The following is a 26,360-nucleotide window of genomic DNA, read 5'->3' on the forward strand; positions in this document are numbered from 1 at the left end:
TTCACAGCCAAAGTCTCCTTTATATATGGTGAAAATGTCGTTTCTTAGCTATGACTGTAGCTTTTCGTTTCTTTCCCGTGCCATAACGTTTTTGCTATGCCATACGTGTGTTTGCGGGTGCGACGTCCTTTTAACGGTACGCATTGTCTTTTAATTTATTATAATCATCTGTGGTCACAGTGGCGTAGCCAGGATTATGAAAATGGGGGGGGGGGGAGAGTAAGTATAAATTAAACCAAGTTTTTACAGTTTTCGTGTATAAAATATTAGGGGAAAAAATGTCATTGGTGTGTGGGGGGGTTTAAACACTCAAACCCCCATGGCTATGCCACTTGTCTGTGGATTTGATAGACGAACTTGGTAAGAAAGGCATTAGAATAGGAATTAGGCATTTGATGGATGACCTAGGCCACTAGGCCAGTATTGATTTAAGTGGCTGGGCGCATGTCCAAGCCCGCCTAAATCATGTTAACGGATATTCATCTTTATTATACAGTATTAAGATATTCATATTTTATAGTCATATCTACTAAAGGTAGGTACAGGTACTATATTGTCAACATAATATAGAGGAACTATAGGAACGTATTAGTATACTAATCCAATAGATACTATAATATATTATTTAAAGCAGGTATATACTATAAAATATATTTATTCTTTGTATAATTTTTGTCTTAAAAATGTTGAATGATCAAACTTCAAAACTATTAATTTAAATATATTTTTTAGTTAATAAAATATGTATAATGCAAATATTGACAATTAGAAACATGACTTTAATTTTTTTTTTCAGCCATAATTTATTTTAAAAGGAAGCAGAGAGAAATCGCAGTTTAATAATAATGAAATTAAAACTACGTTAATTGTATTCAAATGGCCCTAAAATGCTACGTGTCAATCAAGGGTGGATGGGTTTTCATATAGAAGTGAATCTTAAATGATTTAATATTGAAAATTGAATCTTATTTATTTTTAAAAACCCCTTCAAAATATTAGTAATTCTACATATTTTATAACAAAAAAGTAAATAAATACTGGACGAGGTTATGCTTGATGTTTTATAAAAGTATATATAAAACTAAATATGTTAAATTTTCCACCAGGTATAAATATAGTTATTTTTCTATGAAAAAATAATTTATTTTTATATTATTTTTTCAAGAGGGAGAAGCGGTTTCAAAGGATTAATTTAGTATATAATAATATGTCGCATTGTAACTCCAATATTTGATGTCTTTGTACCGTGCGCAGTGCGCACTCTACAGCGCTGCAAATAATTATTTAACGATAATCTAGAACAATAAACTTAAAATTATAGAATGCTTTGTCTTGTACAATAAATGTTGTTCTCAGTGGTTTTTAATATTTTACTTTCTTGTCATAGAAAAAATTTTTTTTGAAATGTTACATTCGAATTAGAAATTATAAAAAAAAAATTATTATTCAAAATGATGTAGTAGAAAATTATATCTTTGTACAAATGATTGTTATTAGACTGAAATACGGAACAAATTTATTTTATTTTATGAAACCTGCACATACAATATTAGACCTATACCACATTACCACATATTATATCCGTTTTAATATAAACGCTACTTTTATTCCTTCCATCCTCAACAATTTTAAATTTTAAATCTATTGTATTTGCTTTATACTGCTTTTTTTATACCTACCTAAATTTATTGTACGTGGTTGATATACAAACATCCAAATACAATTGTTTGATATAATAATGCAGATAATATATATATATATCATATATAGACAAACTACAGCAATAAGTGCAGATTTAACTAACAGACGTATTATTCAATGGATACATATACAAATAAAATAAGTAATACATGTTGAAAACAAAATAAGATATAATAGTTAATAATATATAGACACAGCACTGCATATTATTCGCCCTTCAATATCGTACATTCAAATAAACGTTTAAGAAATCCTTATAGATATTAATATTTTTTATTTAATTTTTTTACAAATAAATACTGCTAATTAAATGATCTTTACATAAAAGGTGTATTTATTGTTATATAATTTTTTTTGAGAGAGATTTTACTCCAAGTACGGTATGGACTTCCGAAAAGTAGGTGAGAGCTGTTAGGTGGTGGCGCGTTTTTCCGCTCCTCCGATGTTAGTGGCGCAAAGTAAACTTGGTTGCCATTGGGTGTCTGGGTGTTCTTTCCGTCGCCGTAACTCGTATGGGGCGGTCGTCTCTGGAATAATGCACTTTAATAGTAGATTTAACTGGAGTAGTGCTTTTTAACTTTAATTATTATACATTCAAAAAGCAAATCATTATATTATATTATTGTGACGCATAAATAACATCTGACTAGGTAAGTTATTAAAATATATGAAACAATTATTTTTATTTTTTAAAATTAAGCATGTTATGCGTAGGTACCATTTAATTCCAATTATGATTTATAAGTCAATGTTTTTATTATTTTATTATTTATAAATAAACTACTAATATATTATTAAAACAATAAATGGCATTTTATTTAAATAACATATTATAACCTATATTATAACTACTTATATACATAAGTGACTCGAGTGAATGTTTTATATTGTATAGTTTGAAGTTTGTATTCTAATTTTTGAAACACTTTATTAATACTCCTTAATTTATATGTTATATTTGATAACTGATTCTAAAATGATTAAAATACATTATCAAATAATTATTTTCAACAATTTACGAACTTTATATTTTATGTAACTTTTTTTAATGTGTGAGTGAACATTTTTTTGAATAAAAAAGTGCTTGAAAGAATTCATTCTTTAAACACCTGTCAAGTAATTTTATGTTGTTTGAATTGCAAACATTAGTTATACTTAAAATGTACTTAAATTTAACATTAATGAATTAATTCATTTGTATTTAATAATAATTACAATCTTATACAGACAACATATTTATTAATTATTTTTTTTATTAAATGCGTAATTTACACAATTTTAAATTTAAACTATTGTTGCAAATATAACAGTCTAGGTTTTTGCACAATTCTACAACTATTAATTTTTGTTTCATAATTTTCATAAGTTTCATAATGTTTCAAAAAATATTAATAGAAACATCTGATACCAATATGAACGAAGTATAGTGTCTACAAACCACACTCACCATATACGACAGTCTCTCTGTCAATTGTTTAAACATTAATTTATCACAATTTTTAAATGAAATTGTGGTCTATTTTTCATAACCAAACTTCAGAAATAAGAAAACCAATAAATCTGTTTGCATTAAATTACTTTTTGTTTTTTTTTTTTACATTTTTGAATGTATCTATGCGTGTATCATGTATTTTCCGAACTTATTAATACTTAGGAAGAGACTAATAAATAATAACAATTTTATTATTTCAGTTTTCAACGTGTTAAAAATGTATTACATACAAACAAACATTTTCACAACTTTTACAAAATAAATATTATACATCATAATAAGTTAGGTTACTTAATTTAATATTCGTATTTTATATGATTACGGTATTTAAAATATACAAAGTTCTTATTTTATACACAGTGCACTGTGTTATAATATGTGTTATATGTTTTGTTTTATAAGTAAAGTATACTGTTAGGCCGAACATTAAAGGTGGCATTTTAACGTAATAATATTTGCAAGGTTCCTGAGTATATGGTTTTAATTTGAAGATTATTTAAATTAAAACAAAAGTAAATTAAAAAAATGTCGCAATTGATTTAAAGAACTTAATAAATTAATTATTATTGTTTTCTATGAATTTACGTCGATATAGACTAACCACGACCAATAATATTTATCATCGATTATTACTACAAGTTCTAAATTCAGTGCTACTTATATTATGTACCCATTTGTGTTTTATGTACCTACCTAAATACCTACCTACAATGTTTAATTAATTTTTTTTAAAACTGATCAAAGCTAGAGTTTTGTTTAGTATAATATATATTTTCGATTCATAATCTTTCAAACCCATTACCCAATGAGAAAATTATAACCGGAAAATGGTCGAGACTTTAGAATAAAAAAACGATATGAATAACTCACATATACAGGGGTACCTACTTTTTACGACAAGTCATAATGGCGTTATAAAAATGTATAAATTAATAAAATGTACTATTGTACTGTTTATGTTGTATTAACGTTTAAATCATAACGAAGGGTCGTCGTTTCACAGTATTATATAATATTAGTGTGTACTGCGTAGTGCGTATACGTCTATAATATAATATGTATATTATGTTATATAGGTATATGTTAATAATTTCATCACCGTATATAACGTAATATTATGTACTTTTTTGTTATTGTTATGATAAACTTTTTTTTTACCGCTACGTAGAGCGATGATATTATTGTTTTGGGTCTTACACACGCACGTTCAAATTATCAGAATTATACACAGCTACACTTTGTGCGCACGTAATATATGTTACCGAGTATTGGTTTGTATTTTAATATATATATATATATATATATTATTATGTTTGAAATGTGCCCCACGGCGATTTTCGATTATATGAACACTGCCGGTGATTGCTGCTGGTCGGCTTATGTCACAAACGTGAATAATATTCACCCGCACCATAATATACCTATACGCGAGTAGCTTCACAGTGTGATATTATATGTGTATATATAGTGCATATCAACGACGTACCTGCAATTGGTGCTACAATGTTTGTGTGTGTTTTATAAAATCCACACCAAGGACCGGGTACAACATGACATATTAATTTGCGTTATATTATAATGCAGAGGTAGCGCATATAATGTGTATTACGCATAATAATAATATCATAATTTATATGTAGGTAGTTAAAATGTTAGAGGTAAGTACCGATACATCGCGCACCGCGGTGACGCCAAACTCCAAAGCAATTAAAATAATATAAAAAAAATTAATATATAAATATTAACGCGGTGACAATAATAATAATAATAATAATAGAAAAACGATTTGTCAACACCCCGGGCCGCGTGATGTGTGTTATGCGTTTGATCAATATGATATAACATTATTATAATGTGCACAAACACGTACTATATCGTAATTCGTAGGCAGTTTAAGGTGGTACACGGGTGACAATTTAATGCGAAACGATTTCGATAATAATAATAATAATAATATGTTCTTAAATACGTAGGTACGTCAAAACGATGCTCGCGCGTTATAATATATATATATATATTATAAGTTCATAATAATAATATAATATACGAATTGCCGAGGCCTATCGAAAGTACCCGCCGCGGGCTGATGCATATTATGTACCTATACCTATCTTCCTTACCAGCACGTGGCGTAAATGTATTATATTGATATACGGTCCTTTACACCGGCTTCGTAATAATAATGATGATAATAATAATAATAATAATAATAATAATAATAATAATAATATACACAACACCGATGCATATACCGTGTAGTGTTTGATGTTCAGACAAAAAAAAAATACATATTTTTTTATATTTTGTTTTATTAGATTCGCGTATACACGTGCACATATTATAATAGGTATATACCTATACCTACCCTACCCGCAGAGGTCGCATTGTTTGTTATTGTTGTAAACGACTAATTTTGACGAAAAATAAAAACCATACGTAATCGACAGTCGAATGTAGGTACGTCATGTATATAAGTGTAATATATATTATTATACCGTACGGCCGTGTAATTATAACATATATAATATCTATATGATGATCGGATCAATACGATATTATGTAAACGCTGCACTATACCTCGAATGATTGTTATAATGTTATATTATTATATACCTACTTATATCTGATTTCATTACGGTTTTTTTTATTTTTTATCATTAGTTAGGTAGACTCTGGGCTCACGATATTTGATTTAGTGGCCGAGTGACGTGTGGCATTTTATTATTTTAGTAGGTATATTGTTTTTTTTATATTATTGATGGTATTGTAGATAATAGTAGGTACCTCTAAGACCTACCTAAGTTTAACTTAAACCAAGCAATTTTTAGTTTAAGAGTTCTTTAAATGATCAGATAAAGACCTCGACTATTATGGATTGGAAACATTACGGAACAATGATATTAAAGCTCTATAGTCTGCATAACTATAATATTATGTTACTATTAAGTGTTAATTATCTTGTAGGTTCAATGATAATAATATAATGGAAGAAAACTCAATTTTAAGTTAAATGTACCTACATAGGTATAGCACAAATAATATGAAAGTTTTTATTTATTTGATATCATTTCACATTTGTCATATTTTTATGTATATGAAATAAAATTATATAGTACCTATCTATAACAACCTAAAGATATAAATATATATTTTTCCATCACTATTGAAATTTTAGTATCAAATATTTTAGATTCTAAGTGAAGCACGATAAATAGTCTAAATAAAGCTTCGATTTTCAACTTCAGTGTGTTTTCCGATGAGAAATTGAATCTAGTTGATGCTTAGGGAGGTCAAAATTAAAAATTTAAACTTTAAAAAAAATTACTGATATATATCCTCACGGGACAGTCTGTATTTTGACTCATGTCGAACTATTTATAGGTATATGAAATTTTTGATTATAATTATTTTTTTTTTATTAATGTCGATAAAATATTTTTACTGGGTCATAAAACCTGAAAATGTAATGCGTAAGTAAACAAGTTTGTCTACTTTATCAAAAAAAAAAAATGTTTATCGGAAAGTCATATTAAAATTGTATGAGCGTTTGAAGCTCAAATTTTTAGCACATTGGATATTCACTCGATTTATTGTGGAGTGATTTTCTTATGTAGTTGCAATTCAAAAACTAAAAACGGTAGATACATGAAATTTACACAATACGTTTATTTAATAACTTTATGACTTTATATACTTGATAAAATTTAAAAAATATTTTTTCTAATTTTGGGCTTTTAAAATTGTTAGTATTTTTCTTTAAATATCAATAAAATTCTATTCTTTGGGTCAAAAAACGCGAAAATTTAGTACAAATAGCTCTTCACACATTTTACAATATTAATTGTAAAATATTAAAAATACATAGATTTTTTTTAAGCATTTAAAGTTCTTATGGTTATCCATATTAATATATTTAGGATAATGTGGTTAGGATTAAGGTTATGGTTATTTTTTTATAGTTATTTGAAGTTCAAGTTTGGACGAAATTAGATATTTAAACGAAGAAGAACGATTTTAGCTTTGTATTATAATTAAAAAATATTATTCGTGGGTATTTGAAACTTCTAAAGTATATTGATATATATACAAATAATATTAATTCAACTTACCGGCTTCCGTATTAATAATAATATAAATATAATATAAAATATCCTTGGCTAAAAAACCGTTTCCGCTCAGAATCGTTTTTCATATACCATGATAATATGATATTATATCATTGAACTCATATTTACCACCATCCATTACAGTGACCTACTTGTAACCTACTGTACAGCAGAACGACATCCATTTACTCGTTTTATTACTTTATTTAGTTACCTATGTGTGTTATGTGTACCTATGAATTACTTCAGAATATATTAATTTTAAGACAATGTTGTTTTAGGATTTCTTTAATTGCATATTCGTATAAAGAGGCAACGTTTATAATAAGGATAATATAATATAAACCTATTAGGTACCTACATAGTACATAGGTTACTAATAATTGCAACTACCATACCTATATCCACTATATTCACTATTTACCTAATTTATAATGAATTTTAAAGTATCGTAATTCATATTTCATATATTGTTACCTGGGATATTAATCACGTTAATAGTTAAAAAGTATCCCACTGTCCCTCGTTCTTTTTCCACTATTTATTTTATATATGTTTTTTTAGGTATCTAAGTACTTTAACATTTTTAAAAGTTTTTTTCATAAATTCTAGAAACTAAACTCCGAATACTCGTTTTTTGAATACGATGATATATCAGATTTAAAATGAATATAATGCATTACTAATTACTATAATTCTGAACTTAATTGTGGGATTATAATCACACAATATGTAGTATACTACATACTGGTTTAAATAAATAAACATTTTCCCAGGAGAATCATTTCAATTTTTATCGTAGTAGAGCAAATAGCAATTAGTAACATTTACCACAGATTATCAGTTTAAAAAAATATATACATATACAAAACAACTCTCTTGCAATGTACAAAATTAGAATAAAAAATTGTAAACTTTGTAACTTTGTTAAAATGGTTCAATTTCTATAGTCATTTTTTCCCAACTGGTGTCTCTTTGGCCTTTGGATTTTGGCATCATCTAAATGTATAAAAAGATTTTTGTGCTTGTAGTCTGAGTATTATAGCGTCACATTAATAATTAATTAGATTACAACTAACTATTCATAAACTATAAAAACATTTTATTTTATAGAAATAAATAATTTATTGCAATTAAGAATCAGATTTAAATGCTAAATAATGTTAATTATTATTATTATTTATAATGCTAATTAATATTATTACGTCCTAATGAACTTTAATATGAAAAGGTAACGTTTATTATTATAAGATATTTATCATTCTAAAGAATGTCTGCCCACAAAATATTATAATTACTTCCGTTAACCTTTCACACCTTTTGGCTATTTATTCATGGCGCTTTATATTGAAACACACAACATATTTATTGAGAAAATATCTTTAGTCTTTATATTTTAATAGAATTTAGAATAAATAAATAAGTTAAAATAATTTAAATTAGTTTTTTTTTTAAATATTAGTATTATTATTTGCGCATAAACTCAAAACTGCAAGGTTATTAGACTACATTAGGTTAATATTGTATTTACATAAGATTAATATTTTATACTTTTCAGTTTTTTTTTAATAAAAGATTAATTTATTTACATCTGGAAATGGTCCGATTGTTTCACACAGATTATCTGGAATGTGGAATTCGTTTCTCGCGTCTGTGAAATTTGGACAGTGGACGGCAATGTGTTTGATTGTAATTTGTACCTACATTGCATGTCGTACAAATGGATGTTCAGTCTTTTCCATCAGGTATCCATGTGAAATATTCGTGTGACCAATTCAATTGCTTATTGCTTAGTAAAAATCCTTATACCTGATCTCTGCGTACAATTATATTTTATGTACACCGTATTATGTAAACTTGCTGGTTGTCATTTATCAGATGTACAATGTATATATTATAACCACTGATTAATAATTTTTGACAACAAAGTATGTGTATAATTTTATGAATATGGCACTTAACCACACTTGTGCACTAGACCATCGAATTATTGTAGTCGTTCAAAAACATACTTATATACTGAAGTTATATTTAAAACATTTAACGGGGTTTGCGCTTCGACGACTTTCTTAATATTATTATCTTGGGCCATGTCGACAGTGATTCATTATCATGTTTAAAATTATTATTGTATGTTGATTGATTGACCAATTTCTGCAAGAACTTTTATGACGCCAATTGGTTTCAACGTTGGCTAGAAAGTTTCCTCTATTATTTTATCCGAATATATTAACTTTGTAAACAAGAATGCGTGCATTCATCGCTGTTATGGAAATGTAATCAATGCTCGTATAGTCGTATTTATAAAAAATTTAAATAACGAACGAATTATTAATAAAAAAATAATTTTGTAAAACAATATAAATTCTATCCCAAATTTTTATCCTATAAGTAATTGATAGAGCTCTACATATAGCTATTTTAATGGTATAACTAATAACCGTCTAAGGTTTAATTTAATATCATTTTACTCATGAGTGTGATATGAATAATAAATTGGTGTGAATAGGTACATTTGTAAGTACATATTTACATTTTATAATAAATAATTACATTCACAATTACCGATTTTGGGCTTATAAGAATTTATTGTAATATCTATAGTTCTAATTAAAAAACTAAAGTATGATATTTGAAAATATCTGCTTAATTATACATACAGATAGGATCTTAAATAAATAACAAGATTCATAGGTTATTAAAATATTGATAGGTCGATATTGAGATGGTTAATAAAATGTCAATAGAAAAGTTATCTATAGACAATATAGCGTCATTTTTTTTATTTTTAACTGTGTAGGTACTAGGTAGGTACATGCGTGAAGCAATTATTGTTGACAACAAATACTACTCAATCATATTTTGGTCACAGGTAAAACAGTTAAATTTACAAAAAAAATCAACTCAGTTATAATTTACAATAAAAAGGGGGTTCTTATTTGAAAAAAAAAATAGTTTTATTGCTACAGGACACTCCTTCAAGAATAAAATAATATTTTATTATGGTTATTAAATATACCTAAAAATTAAAAAAAAATTTTAGTCAAGTAATTATTAAAGAAAAAATGGAGGTACCTAATAAAATGCTTGGTAAATCACTCTGTATATGTAATATAATAAATTATAAAATTTATATTTATTGAACTTTGCTTCGGTGAATTAGCTTAGTTAAATATTTGTTGGTTATCAAATAATTATAAATTTCACCTAGATTATTTACTTTTTTCCCCAACTTGATGTTAAGTATATCACACTGATATCCGATAGAAAACTATTATTATTTAAAACTAAAATTATAGTTTATAAAACTGATAATTTGTATTTTTTAGTTACCTACCTAGGTACTCTTTAATGCAATTTGTATTTTGTGGATCAGCCATAGAATTTTCATAATTTGATATATATATATATATATTGCAATAAGTTAGCAGTTAGGTATTTACCTATGTTTAGATTCTTTAAAATGTAAATAAATGAACATATAATAAAATACATAATTACATATGTTGCTTAATTTTACACGTGGATATGTATTACAAAATAAAACTGATATGTTTGACTATATATCTCCTCTTTATTAATTTTTAGTAAAATGAAAATTTTTTATATTATCTATACTTACCTAGTTTATATTTCTAAATACATAGTTGAATGGTTCACAAAGTTATAAAGTATAACGATATTTCATACCTTGTGTATTTAGAAATATAGAATATAGATAATACAAAGAGTAAAGATATAATTGCATTTCTACTGCTATAACATTAATTACGTATGTGATATGTGTTCGCAATGTGATAAAAGATAAGTTTTCGGAGAAAAAAGATACACTCAGATTTGGTATGTACTTAAGTTTATAAAAAAAAATGAGTTCACTTATATTATGTACGAAAAATATTATTAATAATATAATGCTAAAGATATAGGTATTAGGTATTAATAGTCATGAGTTTTTATGAATTCTTAGCATGCTTTTCAAAGTTTGATTCGTGACATACAAATTAATAAATTAATAAACTATAGGTCTCTTGGAATTTAATTGTAATATTCATATAAAAAGCTGATTCCTCATTTCTCGGATTTATTGTGTTCAGGTTCTGTTGAAAAATAAATGTAACCCATCTATAATACAACATTGTGAATTTTCAGAAAAAAAATTTGAATGTTAAAAAATAATACCATAATATTATTATGTATATTATTATATTATTATAATAAAAAACTAAAGCAGGTTATAAATTAAATTAATATTTTTCTTAATTCTATGCCGTGTTATCAATTTTTCAGGCAGACAATTTGCTTCAAACTTAAAGTTTAAGGGTGATTCTGATAACAACTTGATCTAGATGGTGCATTGGGGGGGGGGGGGGGTAAATATTATATATCATTTTCACCAAGATCAGTATGAATAAATCTTATATAAATTATATCCAATAAGTAAATGCTGAAAGCGCCAAAGATATAAAAAATAAATATAATTTGTACCAATAATAATATTTTACCTATTACGTCATGGTTGATTTTTAATTATTTTTTATATAATATTTAAAATCGTCAATAATCAATATTAAGTAAAATTATAATCGTAATGATAAAATATATAATATAAATAAAAATAAATTAATATAATAATATTTTTTACAATACAAATATTATTGTCTATTTAAACTGGTTGATCTTTTAATCCCACATTTTTCATAATTTATTCTATCCTACTTGTTTCTTACATTGTAAAATTATGATTTCTAGACAGAAAGGTGAAGAATTTATAATTCATAAATAAATATATTTTCACTTTGTAATTTTAGTTATAGGCATCAATAGACAACAATAAATTACTATAATAATATGAACTTAGCAATAAGCAACATACAATTGGTCTTTTAAATTCCGATGATTCAGCTGCATATTTTGTAGTTTTAAACGTTTTTACAAAGATACTTTTTTAATTTTCAATGGAACCATCTAAATATGTATATTTTTATTTTTTTTTAACCATAAGTAATATCTCATAAATATTTAGCATTAATTATTTCGTTAGTACCTAAATCAATTTTAGTTCAATAATTGTAATACAATGTTTAATGTTAACTTAAATTTTATCGCGATTTACAAAATATATTATTATATTATTCAAAATATATTATTATTTATTTATTATTTATTATATTTTGTAATGACTAGGACACAGATTTGAATGTAAATTGCCTCAATGTTAGATTTGTCCTAAAACATAGCATTATATAATTACAACATTTGTTTTATACATCAAAGTATTTGATAATTAATAATACTTAATGAAACTTTTATATTGTATTTTTTGTTTATATTTTGAAGGTATTTTCGTATATATATACCTAACCGAACCCGCCAAAAATAAAAAATTAAATATTATTTCTTTGCTTCGTAATTTTATTGTATAATATATTTTGTTTTTAACTCTGACTAGACATTATTTATTAGAAGGAAATATCCAATCTGATGGATAGAAAATATTACAGAAATGTCAAATTCCATCTTATTGGACCACTCTGCAATATATAATATCATTAGTCTGTGTTCAGCAGACGTTTGTAATTTAAAAAATTATCAGTTTTTGTTTATGATTTTTAGTGACAATAGTATAAACATTTTGTGATATTTAAGAGGATGTCAGCGGACAATAGTTTTCTCTCTCTGGCCAACATATAAACAAGACGCATTCATATTTCATGCATTTTTTTTTTATGTTTTTGAGTAATCTTAGAGTAAAATTACCAATTACAAAAACTACATAGAATATTGAGTAGTATTTTTAAGGGTATGGCATATTTATTCGTCCAAATATTGCCTCTAAATAATTTAATATCCATTTAAATTTACAATTTTCTTTTTTTAAGTGGAATATTAATATGTCTAACACTCAAAAATATTTTCTTCTAATTTTTGTAATGCCTTGTAAATATTTATCCTAAGATTACTCAAAAATCATGAAAAATTATTTTACTTAAATACCTACGTTTTATTTTTGTTGCGCATGGGTCTGAGATAAAAAACAAATATTCCACTGATATCATCTAAAAAGAAAAGGTAAAAGTTATTCTTTATTACATAGTCCAGCAAAGATTTGTTTTCCAAAAAAGAATATTTTTTCAGATATTTTGTTAAGCAAATAGTTTTTGTATAGGTACCTATACAGTATAATGATCTATTGTTTAATTTGATCCTTTACATAGTTTGGCTCTAAGATTTGGTTAGTTGCAATTTATGGTTGTACGTAACAGGTATAGGTTAACTAACCTAATACCATAGTATTGCCACAGAATAAATACAAATTTTATCTGTGGTATTGATTTTCATTAACTAGAACTTTTATAGTCTTATATAGATATTTTTATTTTTGAAAACTATTATATACATATGTTAAGGGCAATGTGGAATACCGGGCAATGTACACATTGCCCGTAACATATATAACATTATCTAACGTTAATTATTATTGTTTACATTGAAAATAACGATAAAAAGATTGTTGCACTTTGTTTAGTATGTTCAGTGTGGACTATATCAAAGGTTAAACAGTTATTTAATGTACAATTAATATTCATTAGATATTAAAAATCTATTAGTCGTAATCATATAAACTAATTGTAATGAATAGGTATTTATAATATTATATTAATAAACAGATAATAATATATTACCTATAATATATATATTACCTATACTATTTAGTATATGATACTTTTATCATTGGTATGTGAAAATTACAGCTATACCTAGGCATTTTTAATATGAAGTTATTCAGCTATCTCGTACATTTTATATATACTATATTAAAATGAATTTATTATTAATTTTATTGCTTTTTGTGCGCATCATATATTCATTTATGCATGCAGAGCACATTACAGATTCTGTACGGAGTCAAAAATATATACCTATCGGCGGAACTATATTATTTAGGGCAGTAAAAAAAAAATTTATTCTTCATGTCTTTTGACAGTTTGAGACACTTAGATAGACCATAAATAAATACGTACAGATTGTACTAGGCATAATTTTTCAAATTTCTCAGTAATTTCCGAGCAAAATTTTAAAATCATTTAAAAAATATAAGCCTTTAGGTAGGTATATATTAAAGGATCTGTTTTTAATAAATATTGGCCATTTTTGGTTAATTTTTCTGAATCGTTATTGTTTAATACTAACGCTCTCGCTTCAGCAGTTCATATTTTTTTTAAATATGCTCAGGCTATAAAGAAATATCCATAGATACATTTTTAAAGTGTGAACTGTTATATACAAAGGTGCCCGACATAAATGTATATGGCACACATTTTACTTTTATATTCTTGCATAGATATCTACCCACAATTTTTATCAAATACAAGTGCCATACGAATGTAGAATTTATTTCTAAAATCATTTGCATTGAGTATTTTCCGTGTATCAAAAATATATAATATATTTTTTTATTAAACACCATTATATAGTAGTGGTTATTGTAGAAGACATACGACGACTCCGATATCATGGGTTAACATCGTTGATGATGGGTGTATGCGTATTTAATATAAAACGTTGACGGTCCCGCGTTACCCATCGGCATAAAAATGCCAAGGACGTCGTCACCGAGAGGGAACATATACGGCACCACATTATAGTTTGTAGAGAAAGCACTAATAATATATAGCACCCTCGTATAGTAGAAGTACGGTTTTAGTGACGGGAGGGTGTAAGAAGTATATATGAAGTATATTGAGGAATATCTATACACAGGCACAGGCACACACACACACATATATATATATCATAAATGGATAGAGGGGAATGGACGGTAATCATCATTGGTGATGATTCGTGCACGTTTAGGTATTTGACTTGCCCGTGCAGCTCATGCCACCGCCGCATTCTTATACTTATTTTTTCCCTCCTCTGGCCTCTCGCCCTCTTAACTTTTGTCCCCACTTTTCACCCCCAAAGCCAATATGCCTCGTTGAACAATCATTAGCGACCGCCGAGAAGCAATAAACGCCGTCGGTGTCTCTTCGAATCACTTATAAGTGTGTGTGTGGCTCGTGCCCGAGTGTGCGTATCTATGTAAAAGGTATATATAGTGTGTGCCGCACATACCTTTTAAGGGATATCGATAGGGGTGGAATGGGATATCCCCTCCTCATATCTGCGATGATCGTGGTTGTGGAATCTCGGGAATCCACCCCCGCCGACGACGACCGGAATAATAAAATTTAAAAAATATTTAAGACATATTACTCTCCGTCATCAGTCCGACCCCTGTAAAGGAAGCAGGATGTTCTCGCGCATCTCCATTATTAAATTATAATACGATCGTCAGTGTTCTCAGCGCCAATTCTCGCTCGTATATCCCGTGAAAATACCATCACCCCTTCGTGATTAATGTGCATATTGTCACCCAATATTATAACATATTAAATTTTTTTTTAAATGTTTAATTATTTAAGAGACAACTCCAAATATGACTGGTATTGCAGCGAAGACATCAGCAATGTTCAACAACGGCGTGACCAGCGTCGAAGTTGTGGACAGTGATAACGATGATATTGGTGTTGAAACGAGTGGAATTAAAAAGTTATGGATACCGTCAATGAATAAATTTCGACAATTTTTCAAATCATCTCCGAATACGATGTCCAGTAATAATAAACGCCACTGGCGCAAGCGTCAAAACAAGACAGATACTGAAAACGATCAGTACTATGACCCGGACGATGATCAAGACGATTACAGTGACAAGCAGGAGCTACACCAACATGTTGATGATGGAAATGGTAGTAAAAGTCATGACATAGAAGAAGATGACGATGATGATGAAGAGTATCAAGACGAAGACAGACAAGTGCGAAAGAAAATGCTCAGAAAACAAAACAAGAAAGAGGTAGAAGTAAAAAAAAAAAGTAAGTGTTTTCTAATCGATTAACATTTTTCTCTAATCCAATATTTCAAAGAAGAATTTGTATTATTTAAACCTTTTATTTTAGAAAATACTGAAATACGTTTATTACTGGCTAAATCATCAGATGACACTAAAAAGAACTCAAAAATAATTTCGGAATCTACCGCTGTAGTCTCGATAGTGGACGAAATAGATTGTAAAGAAAATCCAAACATTAATATTAATGATGGTGAAAGGGAAACTTGGGAAAGGAATGCAGATTTTTTGCTATCTATTATTGGGTTTGCAGTAGATTTGGCGAATATTTGGAGATTTCCATATCTTTGCTACAGAAACGGTGGAGGTTTGAAAATAAATGAAATATACTAAAACTATGACAATAATTTAATTAATTATTAATTGTATAATACATTAATTACTAATTATTGTGTTACAGGAGCATTTTTAATACCGTACTTTTTAATGTTGATATTCGGCGCGGTTCCCCTATTTTATATGGAACTCATATTAGGCCAATATAATAGACAGGGGCCAATAAGTGTGTGGAAGAACGTATGCCCTCTTTTTAAAGGTACATTTAAAGTAAAGTATTGCTTAAAACAGTTTTAAATCTGAATTAAAACTAAATAGTACATTGTTGAAAATTGTATTGCATTATCATTCATATGGCCATAATATTTATAGATACTTACCTCTACTAATTACTGTATATGTTTTACCGGTAAAAAAAAATAATTACATTTTAGAAATTCTTGCTTAAAAGTTTCCCAATGAAAAAGCCTTCTAAATGGGAAATTGAAATTTTTTACTATGGATAAATAGGTATATATTTCACTAGTAGGTATACTATATTTATTACATTAAGTTTAATAATAGCGTTAAACTGCGTCCAAAATATACTCGCTCTAAATAGGCATTTGTAGTGATTCGATTTACTACCTACATCAAAACAAAATAGCGTATATCTTTTATAATTAAAATAAAATAAGAAGATATTATATTCTAGTTACTTTGATTAGTTTGTGATAATTATTTTTTAATCAAAGTATTATATAATACTTTACACAGGTACAGTGGTACACATTATATAATTTGATTGTTGAACTGCCAAAAGCATTCATATTGAGACTGTACACAATAAATTTGGAAGTAGCCACATTGTAATGATAATGTTGTAAATATTGTGCAGACAGGTTTGATGGAATTTTCTGAATATTTTTTTAGTATATCATCCGGGAACTTTTCTTGTGAAAAGTTTTAATTAATTTTAGTAGGTATTTAAAATTTTCATAATGATCTACTACGTTACATAATATGAATGTTAAATTATTTTTGATATGGTATCTTTTATATAAAAATAACTGTAATTAAAATATTGTATTAAAAAGAAAAAGGCCGATTTGAGTATTTTGAAAGGTAAATAAATGGTACACATTTCGCCTTGCTTTTGTTTTATCATGTGAATAATAATTTTTGTATCGACTAGGGAAATGAAAAATATTAAAATTGATAACATAACTTAAGCGTTTAATCAGAATATAATATTTGTTAGTAGATTATAAAAAAAAGTCACGATACTGTAATATAAGACCATAATGGGTAATAATGATAGTCATAGTGATACAGCAAGGCGATATATAAAATCAAAAATGTAATGTTGAAATTGAACTTTTTTATTCAATATGAAAACTACTCGTAATTTTCCTCTAAAAACTAAAAATAAAATAACTCTCCTATTATTTTTCTCTTAAAAAGACTTTTCCCATAAAAATATTACCGACTAGCTATATATACCTATACATAATTCATTGTAGCGTTTACTATAAAAAGCAAACTAAAAGCATATCTTTGTCATTAAATTAAAATCCTTATGTAGGTACTTTTCTAAGAGATTAGAGAGCAATATTTTTACATTACAACTTTAATTTCATCGTAGTAACATAATTTATTTCTGTGAAAATGATTAAAAAGTAATTACCAATTAGTTATCTCGTCATCTAGAGATCGCTGCAGAAGATAATGCATGTAACTCAATTAAAGTGATAAAAACATATTGTAATATTCTTTTAAAATAGTTTTCTTAACAATTGATGTTATTTATATCTATTTAAGGGCCAGTTGTACCATCTCCGATTAAAGTTAACCGGAGTTTAACCGGCTGAATTTGCCCGGTTAAATATATCTGTTATCAGCTGATTAAGCTTAATCGAAGTTTAACCGTAGACGGTACAACTGGCCCTATGTCTTGGTTCTTAAATATATTTTTTTTAATTTAAAAATTATACCTTAGGAGTTGGATTTTGTGCTGTGTTGGTTGCATTTTATGTATCATTTTACTATAACGTTATTATTGGTTGGTCGCTGTATTTTTTGGCAATGAGTACAACCAGTAGTTCGGGACAGCTACCGTGGGTGCACTGTAACAATACCTGGAATACAGACACGTGCGTTGAACAGAAAGATGATTGGGCATCGGCCTATAACCAATCGGATCATGTTCATAATTATCTACCTCGGACGCACGCAAATGGGACTTTACTTTCAATGTCCGATGGTACTTCGATAATAGGCAGTAATTTCAACAACGAAAGTTCACCGGCGGCTGAATATTTCCAGTAATAACAATTTTAATAGTATTTATTTCATTCTTCTATCCATTTATAGTACATAAATGGTCCGCTATCAGCCTAGGTTACCTACATTAAACCTGGGGCGTGCTCATGGAGGGGGGTTGAGGTGTCATGCTCTCCCTTTTGGGTTAAAATTATCAAATAAAATATATGATAAAGTAATGAAAGTATATTTACCACCATATAACGTGGTCTGAGAACAATTAAAAATTCCACCCCCTCCCCCCACCATTCAAAAACCTGAGCACGCCACTGCATTAAACTGTATAATATGTATATTATCTCTTCTCTCCCACCACAATCATAAATTATTTACATAATTATTTTAAACTCAATATTTCGTATAGCTTGTGTGTCTAAAACTATTTATTTTTTAATTTTTTTAATTATTTATTAAAGATATTTAGGTACAATCTGTATTCTGTATACACAAAAAATACAATATGTAAATAGGATGACAATAAATTCTAGACGTGACAAGTCCATCGACACTACTTCCATATCCCAAACTATTAAAATATTATTTCTTATAGCAACAGTCACTATACTTTACCGGCCAAGAAAGGTTAATACGTAACTTAGTAGACTTTGGTTATTCTGCCTAAATGAACTTTTCAAAGTCCAAAACGACAACTATATGTCTATATTAACGTAATTTGTATTTAATTTCAAATGACAGAACGAAGGTTAATAATCTCTAAAACTTAGTCAGTTTTTCTCCAAATCGTGCAACTGTCTAAAATGCATATATAAGACGCCATTTAAACAATAACTCTCTTTTAATGCCAAAACACGCTCAGAATTTGATATTTAAAGCTGCTTATTAATTTATTCAAAAAACAAAATAACACTTTTTTAGTTTCACTAGGTATTTTATTCGTTATAATATTTTATCCAAATCATAAAATATACAAATTATTGTATTTCAATTATACTCGACATACTCGTATACGTTCGAATCCTCGTGGCTCTTTTAGTGGGTATCTATATAAAGTATGAACAGTTGTTATGATTAATATATCAAGTGATACTTGGATTTTGATTTATATATACCAGTATATTACAATATCATCAAATGATTTTTTAATTTTAAAAATTTAATGATATAGAAGAGAAATTGTATAATATATAATATATTATATAATATATAATATACTGCTAGATAATTTTCAAATGTATGACTTCAAAACGAGAAAACTGTTTTAATATAGTCAGTTTATTATGGAATTGTTACGGTACAATAAAGCGTCGCACGTGTTGACGTATTTCCACGCGAACAAATTTAAGCCATAAATTCTACGGAAATCCAGAAATTAAAATAAAAAATCTATTATGTGAAATTCATGCGTTTATAGCGAAATATCATCGTTGAATAAATAAACAAATGGCGTAGGATATGCATCGTTAGATGAAAAACTTGCAGATTCATCAAAAGTTTTAAATACTTCACAGATTACAAATTCTAAGAAGAAGTTAATCGAGGTCGAGTATAAATGTATGAGTTGCTTACAGGAATCTGGAATCAATTTTAGAATGTAGAATCTCATGAAGTCAGAAGTTTTAAAAGTCGTATTTTTTTCATCGTGCATTTTTATAGAACAGAACAAATTATTAACCATAAATGATTGATCTAAGAAAACTAGTATAAAAATATTTTTGAAAACAATTTAAATTTTAAAATAGTTGTAAGCTATTTATTTTTGGAAATCTCTTCAATAGGTACTGATAAAATATAAATTGTAATCGGAAAATTATTGTTTCCAGACCTTAACGAATTTGTTTTACTTTTTGTACGACTACGCTTACACGAGTTACACTGCAGTTTTCATATACGATATGTTGATATTATGCATAATATAGGACGAAAATACGTGAAACAATCTAATATATTATCTTAAGTTTCTTCACGTTTATCTTGTTTCTTACCTATATAAATAAAAAATATATAAACTTATGTTACCTATGTTTGAATATAAATACAAATTAAAATGTCATAAAAAATATTTTATTGAAACTGTGTCTGGAAGTTATGAAAGATAGTTATGATTTATTAGGTAGATGATTTCATAACTTTGGATTTTAGATGTATTTTGGATAAGGCATATAATTTTTGGTAATAAATTGGCAATATTTTTCATGAAAATGTCAATTTGTGACTTCTATAGATTATCTATCAGTTTTTAGCCTTATATATTTGTATATGGTAACGCGATCACACCCATAAAGTCATGATATACCTACCTAAATTTATATATATATGTAGCTTGTAAAAAAAAGATTTTATTTGCAAAATTTAGGAATAACACAGATTCCTACAAAATAAAAATTAGAAATACTTAAATACATGTCAATCATGTTTTCGAGATTATTTAAAATCGAAGCATTTAATTCATTAATTTGAGGCGTAGATAATTTTTTTTTATTATTTTCTCGTACCTACTAAATTGCTTGACGGATCAATGCACATATTAAAAACTTGCAATATAGCAAAACTTTTTTAATTGATTAATTACTAATATCTTTATAATATAAATTAGAATTTAAAAATCGTCAATAAGTCAATAATCAAATTGTCGATTTTATAACGACTGCAACAAAGAATAAAATAATATCGATATAAATATTTTTAATGGCTATCTGCAAGTATATACCTATTACCTAATCTCATTTAAGTACAACAATTTCCTTCACACCTTGTCTACAAACCTATATAATATTATCGATTGTCAAGTATGGAAATCTGGTATACACATCAACCCTGGTCCTTTATTATAGCTCATATTAACAATTTCCCATGCTACGAGTGTTTATTTAGTATAATTGACCGTCTTCCTTTCTTGTAACAACTTAACATAATAAGTTAAAATGTTACCACGTGTTTCATCCTCCTCTTGGCTTTTAGGTCTTTGTTCCTATTTATATATATATATACATACTACAATAATCACCTGCACAAAATCTTTGATTATTGATTAAAATACTTAACTGTATATTTGAACATATATATTATTATACACTCATTAAATTCTTGAATGTTGATTACGTATTTAAGACGTATAAATATTTTATTTTTCAAAGCCGTGGCGTGCTTGGCATGCAAATGAGCGACGGTCTCAACGAACTGGGTTATCCAAAATGGCAACTGGCGCTGTGTGTGTTTATCGTGTACGTTATGCTGTACTTGAGCTTGTTCAAAGGTGTTAAGTCGTCCGGTAAGTAATCCCAGGCGCAGTAAAATAATAAGCAACTCGAATGACGTCTAACCAATTTAACTCGTAATCGACCACGTGTATCAATCGATGTACGATATTGCGTTGTTTGACATTTAAATAAACATTGTGCACGTACATTTTCAGGAATTGTCGTTTGGGGCACGGCCACACTACCGTATTTAGTATTGACAATTTTGTTGATTAGAGGTCTCATGTTACCTGGCTCGCTAACCGGCATAACCTATTATTTACAGCCCGAACTGTACCGCCTTTTAGATACACAAGTAACAATTGAATATTTACTCCGGTTGAAGCATGTTAAGGCGTGTACTATAAGTTGATTGTTTTGCCGTCAGGTGTGGGTGGACGCAGCCGTTCAAATATTTTATTCGGTAGGAGCCGGGTTCGGGGTTCACTTGTCGTACGCGTCATACAATAATATAAAAAACAATTGTTACACGTACGTACCTAACAATTTTAATAAATAAATGCAATACAATACTTTGTTTGGATGTTCTTGTATGTAGAAATATATTATACAATAAATTCGCATCGAATTCGTATTTTCTTATTAAATTTAGTGACTGCTTGATTACAACGGCCGTCAACTGCTTCACCAGTTTCTTTTCCGGTTTTGTTATATTCACTTATTTGGGTTTCATGTCACACAAACAGCATAAGCCCATAAGTTCGGTAGCCACTGAGGGTGAGTTATGACGTTTATTGGCATTTCTCTGTTTGAAGCCATAGCGAAACGTTATACATAATATTATTAATATATTATTATCATCACGATTTGTTTAGGTCCTGGTCTGGTGTTTCAAGTTTATCCCGAAGCTGTAGCAACGTTACCCGGATCAAATATCTGGGCCATGTTGTTTTTTTTCATGTCCATCACGTTGGGCATTGATTCGGCGGTAAAATTTAAATATTATGTTATTCATCTATGCATAAAATATGTACCTATAATGATATTGTGAACCGTAACATTAATTTTGTTAGTCGATAGCTATAAAACATCCATATTTTTGTTGTAATTACACGATATGGACACATATATTATATTTATTCGATTGTTTCGTTTAGATGGGTGGATTAGAATGCGTCATTACTGGACTGATGGACGAATTTAGTGGCTTCTTTAAGAACCGTAAATGGCCACGCGAACGTTTCACGTTTGCAGTCATAGGTATATCGTTTTGCGTGGCTCTGATAAATGTGACACCGGTAAACTATAATACTATACTGATTAAATATTCAAAACGTCTATTATGTTTTACACGGACGATATTTTATACTCGTGTGTGTGTGTGTGTGTGTTTAATTTAGGGTGGCATTTATATGCTTCATTTATTGGACACGTATGCTGCTGGTATATCTCTGCTGTGTTCGGCATTATTCGAATGCATAGCTGTATCGTGGTTTTATGGTAAACAGATATTATTTAAATTAATCAATCATTTTAGAGATTAACATTTTCCTATTATTGTCTATTTAGGTTTGGAGAAATTTTGCGACGACGTGGAGAGTATGATCGGTCACCGTCCCGGTCTATATTGGCGATTATGTTGGAAATTCGTCAGCCCAATGTTTATTATAGTGAGTTTATAAAATATAATACATATGTGTTTAATACCCGTAGTTATTTTAAAATACATACACGTAACAATAATTTAATTAATATGTAAGCATTAGGTGTGCATGTTAAATTCAGGAATTACTAATTAAAATAGCGACTATAGGGCTACTATTGTAAATGAGCAGTAAGTATAATATCGATTGGTTGGCACGTGAATGTCAGAGCTGTGTTGTTCATTTGGCAAGCAATTCGATTACATTGCTAAATACTATACAAACTATTAAGTAAATCACATAAAGTATATTTAGTGACAGTTTTGTTTTCGAATTTCATAACAATTTATTACGTTTTAAACTATAGAATCTAAAGGCTAAAATTAGTAAATTTAAGTTGCAATGGAAACACGTAAGTATACTTAATGCAAACTACATTTTTATTTGCTACGAAGCTAAGAACGTGATATTACATATAGTTAAATATAATACTCTGATTATAAATTTATATAGATGTACGATCTTAAATCTATACAAATTTGTATAATATATTGTGAAGTATCTAATAACATTATGAATTACTTAACTTTGGCGGTTTTGCAGAATGGCGATGAGGATGGTTGCTCCTACCCCTTGAGAGTTGATTAATTCTTTTTAATGTGTAAATATTAAATAAAAACATTTTATGCAATTTATTAAGAGTAAATATTACACAATTTTAAAATATTACAAGAATAATACGTACGTATAGACTTGGGCAATATTCGGCAAGAACATATAAAAAGAATTTTTTTGTATATAATCATTTGTACATGGACCAAATTCATCCCCTCCCTAATTCAAGGAAGTTTTGTTAAAACCAATACTGTTTCCGACTTAATTTAAAATTACAGTAATTATTATACAATTATGATAATTCACTGTTTAATAAAAATTAGTCATCAGTTTTAGAAAACATATTATGCCCATTAGAAATAGGTAGGTACTAAAATAGATAATCAGAAAATAGAGAAATTCGGAAAATTAAAAATAAACAATATTTTTAGCAAATTCTATAAAAAAAGATAGAAGATTTTTGACTTCAAGGAAGATTTTATACTTCCTAGACTAAATAATACAATTTTTGCATTTAATGAGCGTTTAATAATAATAAAAAAAGCATTGTGTAAACATCACACAATCGTTATTTTTTAGGGAGTAGTGACTTTTGCTTTGATCGATCACCAACCGCTGAGCTATAATGGTTACGTGTATCCAGGATGGGCTGAATGGCTGGGCTGGACCCTAGCCTTTTCATCGATACTTATGATACCTGGTATGGCTATAGTGCAAATGTGCAGAGCAAGTGGTTCGTTCAAAAAGGTAAAATTTATATCATGCAAATACGCACGTTATATAATTATGTTTAATTATTGTTTTCATGAATTAAAATTGTATCATTGTCATGGCTTAATATAGAGATTGGCATATAACATCACGCCATTGAATGAGCGTGAATCGATGGAAAAGAATAAGGGCGAATGTACTAGATTCCGTCTAAAGCATTGGCTATATGTTTAGTACAATACTGATCATTTAAATGTATTCATGTTTTTTTTTTTTTTATAATAATTATATTGCTTTGTGTTCCATTAATTAATTAATAATACATTTTCGCTATTGCTAATATACTCGTATATTAAAAAATAAATGAAAAAAACCAAATAGACAATAGTTAGGTAAGTACGATAATATATGATAATCACGATAATACAACTTAACAGAATTATAAATTATACACACTAATATAACTAATTTTATAAATCTAATTATAATCAAGCGGAACATAAACGTACCTAATAAACTTTATTGTTTATAAACATTATTATTTGGTAGACTAATTTATATAAAATTACTTTTGGCATTAAGTACGTACTACGTACTCAGTATGTACCTAGGTAGTATATAATATTTATACCATGTACAATTTAGCACTTGCAACAATATTATTACGTGCCTATTATATTACATTACCTATGTTTACATTTTACAGTAAGTTAAATAATGTTTTAATTGTTGTTAAACGTTTATATAGTAATAGATATTCTATTATCTACGAGACAAAATTTGCAACATTATTGGACGCCCTGTATATTATATTGTTATGCAAAACTGCCAAGTTTGAAATTATAAAACGTTTTACTTTATATGAACGATAGGTGCCTAAATGTTTAAATATATCGATAATCTTTATATTATCTTTATATATCTATACCTGTAAGTACTCGGGTAAATTATTTTTTTATACACTCAACAGATATATATTAACCAATCAATATACTCGTAATTATTATTATACATGTATATTATGACATTATAATATTGTAATATTTGTAGTGTGCCTTAATACGATACGCAATTGTCATTACTCATTAGTGATACATATACATTATACACGTAGATACGCTGAACACGCAAACACACGCAAACACACGCCACGCACACACTCACACACACACACACACACACACACACACACACACACACACACACACACACACACACTTATGCATAAGAAAATGTATAAATCAATAATTGTGTCAAATTAACTGTGCAATTATTATATTTTGTTGCACAATTTTATTACTACCCACCTTTAATTAAATTATTTCGATAAAACGTAGGAGTAGGTATATTTAATTACTCACTATAGTATTGTTTGTTATACCTAATATAACAATATATAGGTAC

At 27.7% G+C, this 26,360-nt stretch overlaps 1 protein-coding gene across 1 annotated transcript; it reads left to right on the forward strand.

Annotated features, from left to right (window-relative positions):
- The first annotated feature begins 2,168 nt into the window (after positions 1 to 2,168).
- On the forward strand, positions 2,169 to 25,268 carry LOC100167910 (sodium-dependent dopamine transporter-like). Its single transcript, XM_001949268.5, has 15 exons — positions 2,169 to 2,351; positions 15,765 to 16,217; positions 16,302 to 16,559; positions 16,653 to 16,787; positions 18,507 to 18,831; positions 21,925 to 22,058; positions 22,203 to 22,342; positions 22,415 to 22,518; positions 22,640 to 22,764; positions 22,863 to 22,975; positions 23,145 to 23,285; positions 23,388 to 23,487; positions 23,557 to 23,657; positions 24,825 to 24,992; positions 25,089 to 25,268. Exons 2-15 carry the CDS (start codon positions 15,779 to 15,781, stop codon positions 25,188 to 25,190), a joined length of 2,385 nt encoding a protein of 794 aa, XP_001949303.2. The 5' UTR covers positions 2,169 to 2,351; positions 15,765 to 15,778; the 3' UTR covers positions 25,191 to 25,268.
- The last annotated feature ends 1,092 nt before the right edge of the window (positions 25,269 to 26,360 follow it).

This window comes from Acyrthosiphon pisum, chromosome X (assembly GCF_005508785.2).
Source record: "Acyrthosiphon pisum isolate AL4f chromosome X, pea_aphid_22Mar2018_4r6ur, whole genome shotgun sequence".
Lineage (NCBI taxonomy): Eukaryota > Metazoa > Arthropoda > Insecta > Hemiptera > Aphididae > Acyrthosiphon > Acyrthosiphon pisum.

Excerpts from the sequence above, each read along its gene's own strand:
- LOC100167910 (XM_001949268.5), top strand. The coding sequence starts at position 15,779 with ATGACTGGTATTGCAGCGAAGACATCAGCAATGTTCAACAACGGCGTG. Across the intron at positions 16,218-16,301 it reads GGTAGAAGTAAAAAAAAAAA|AAAATACTGAAATACGTTTA; the intron begins GTAAGTGTTTTC and ends CTTTTATTTTAG. Across the intron at positions 18,832-21,924 it reads CCGGCGGCTGAATATTTCCA|CCGTGGCGTGCTTGGCATGC; the intron begins GTAATAACAATT and ends TATTTTTCAAAG.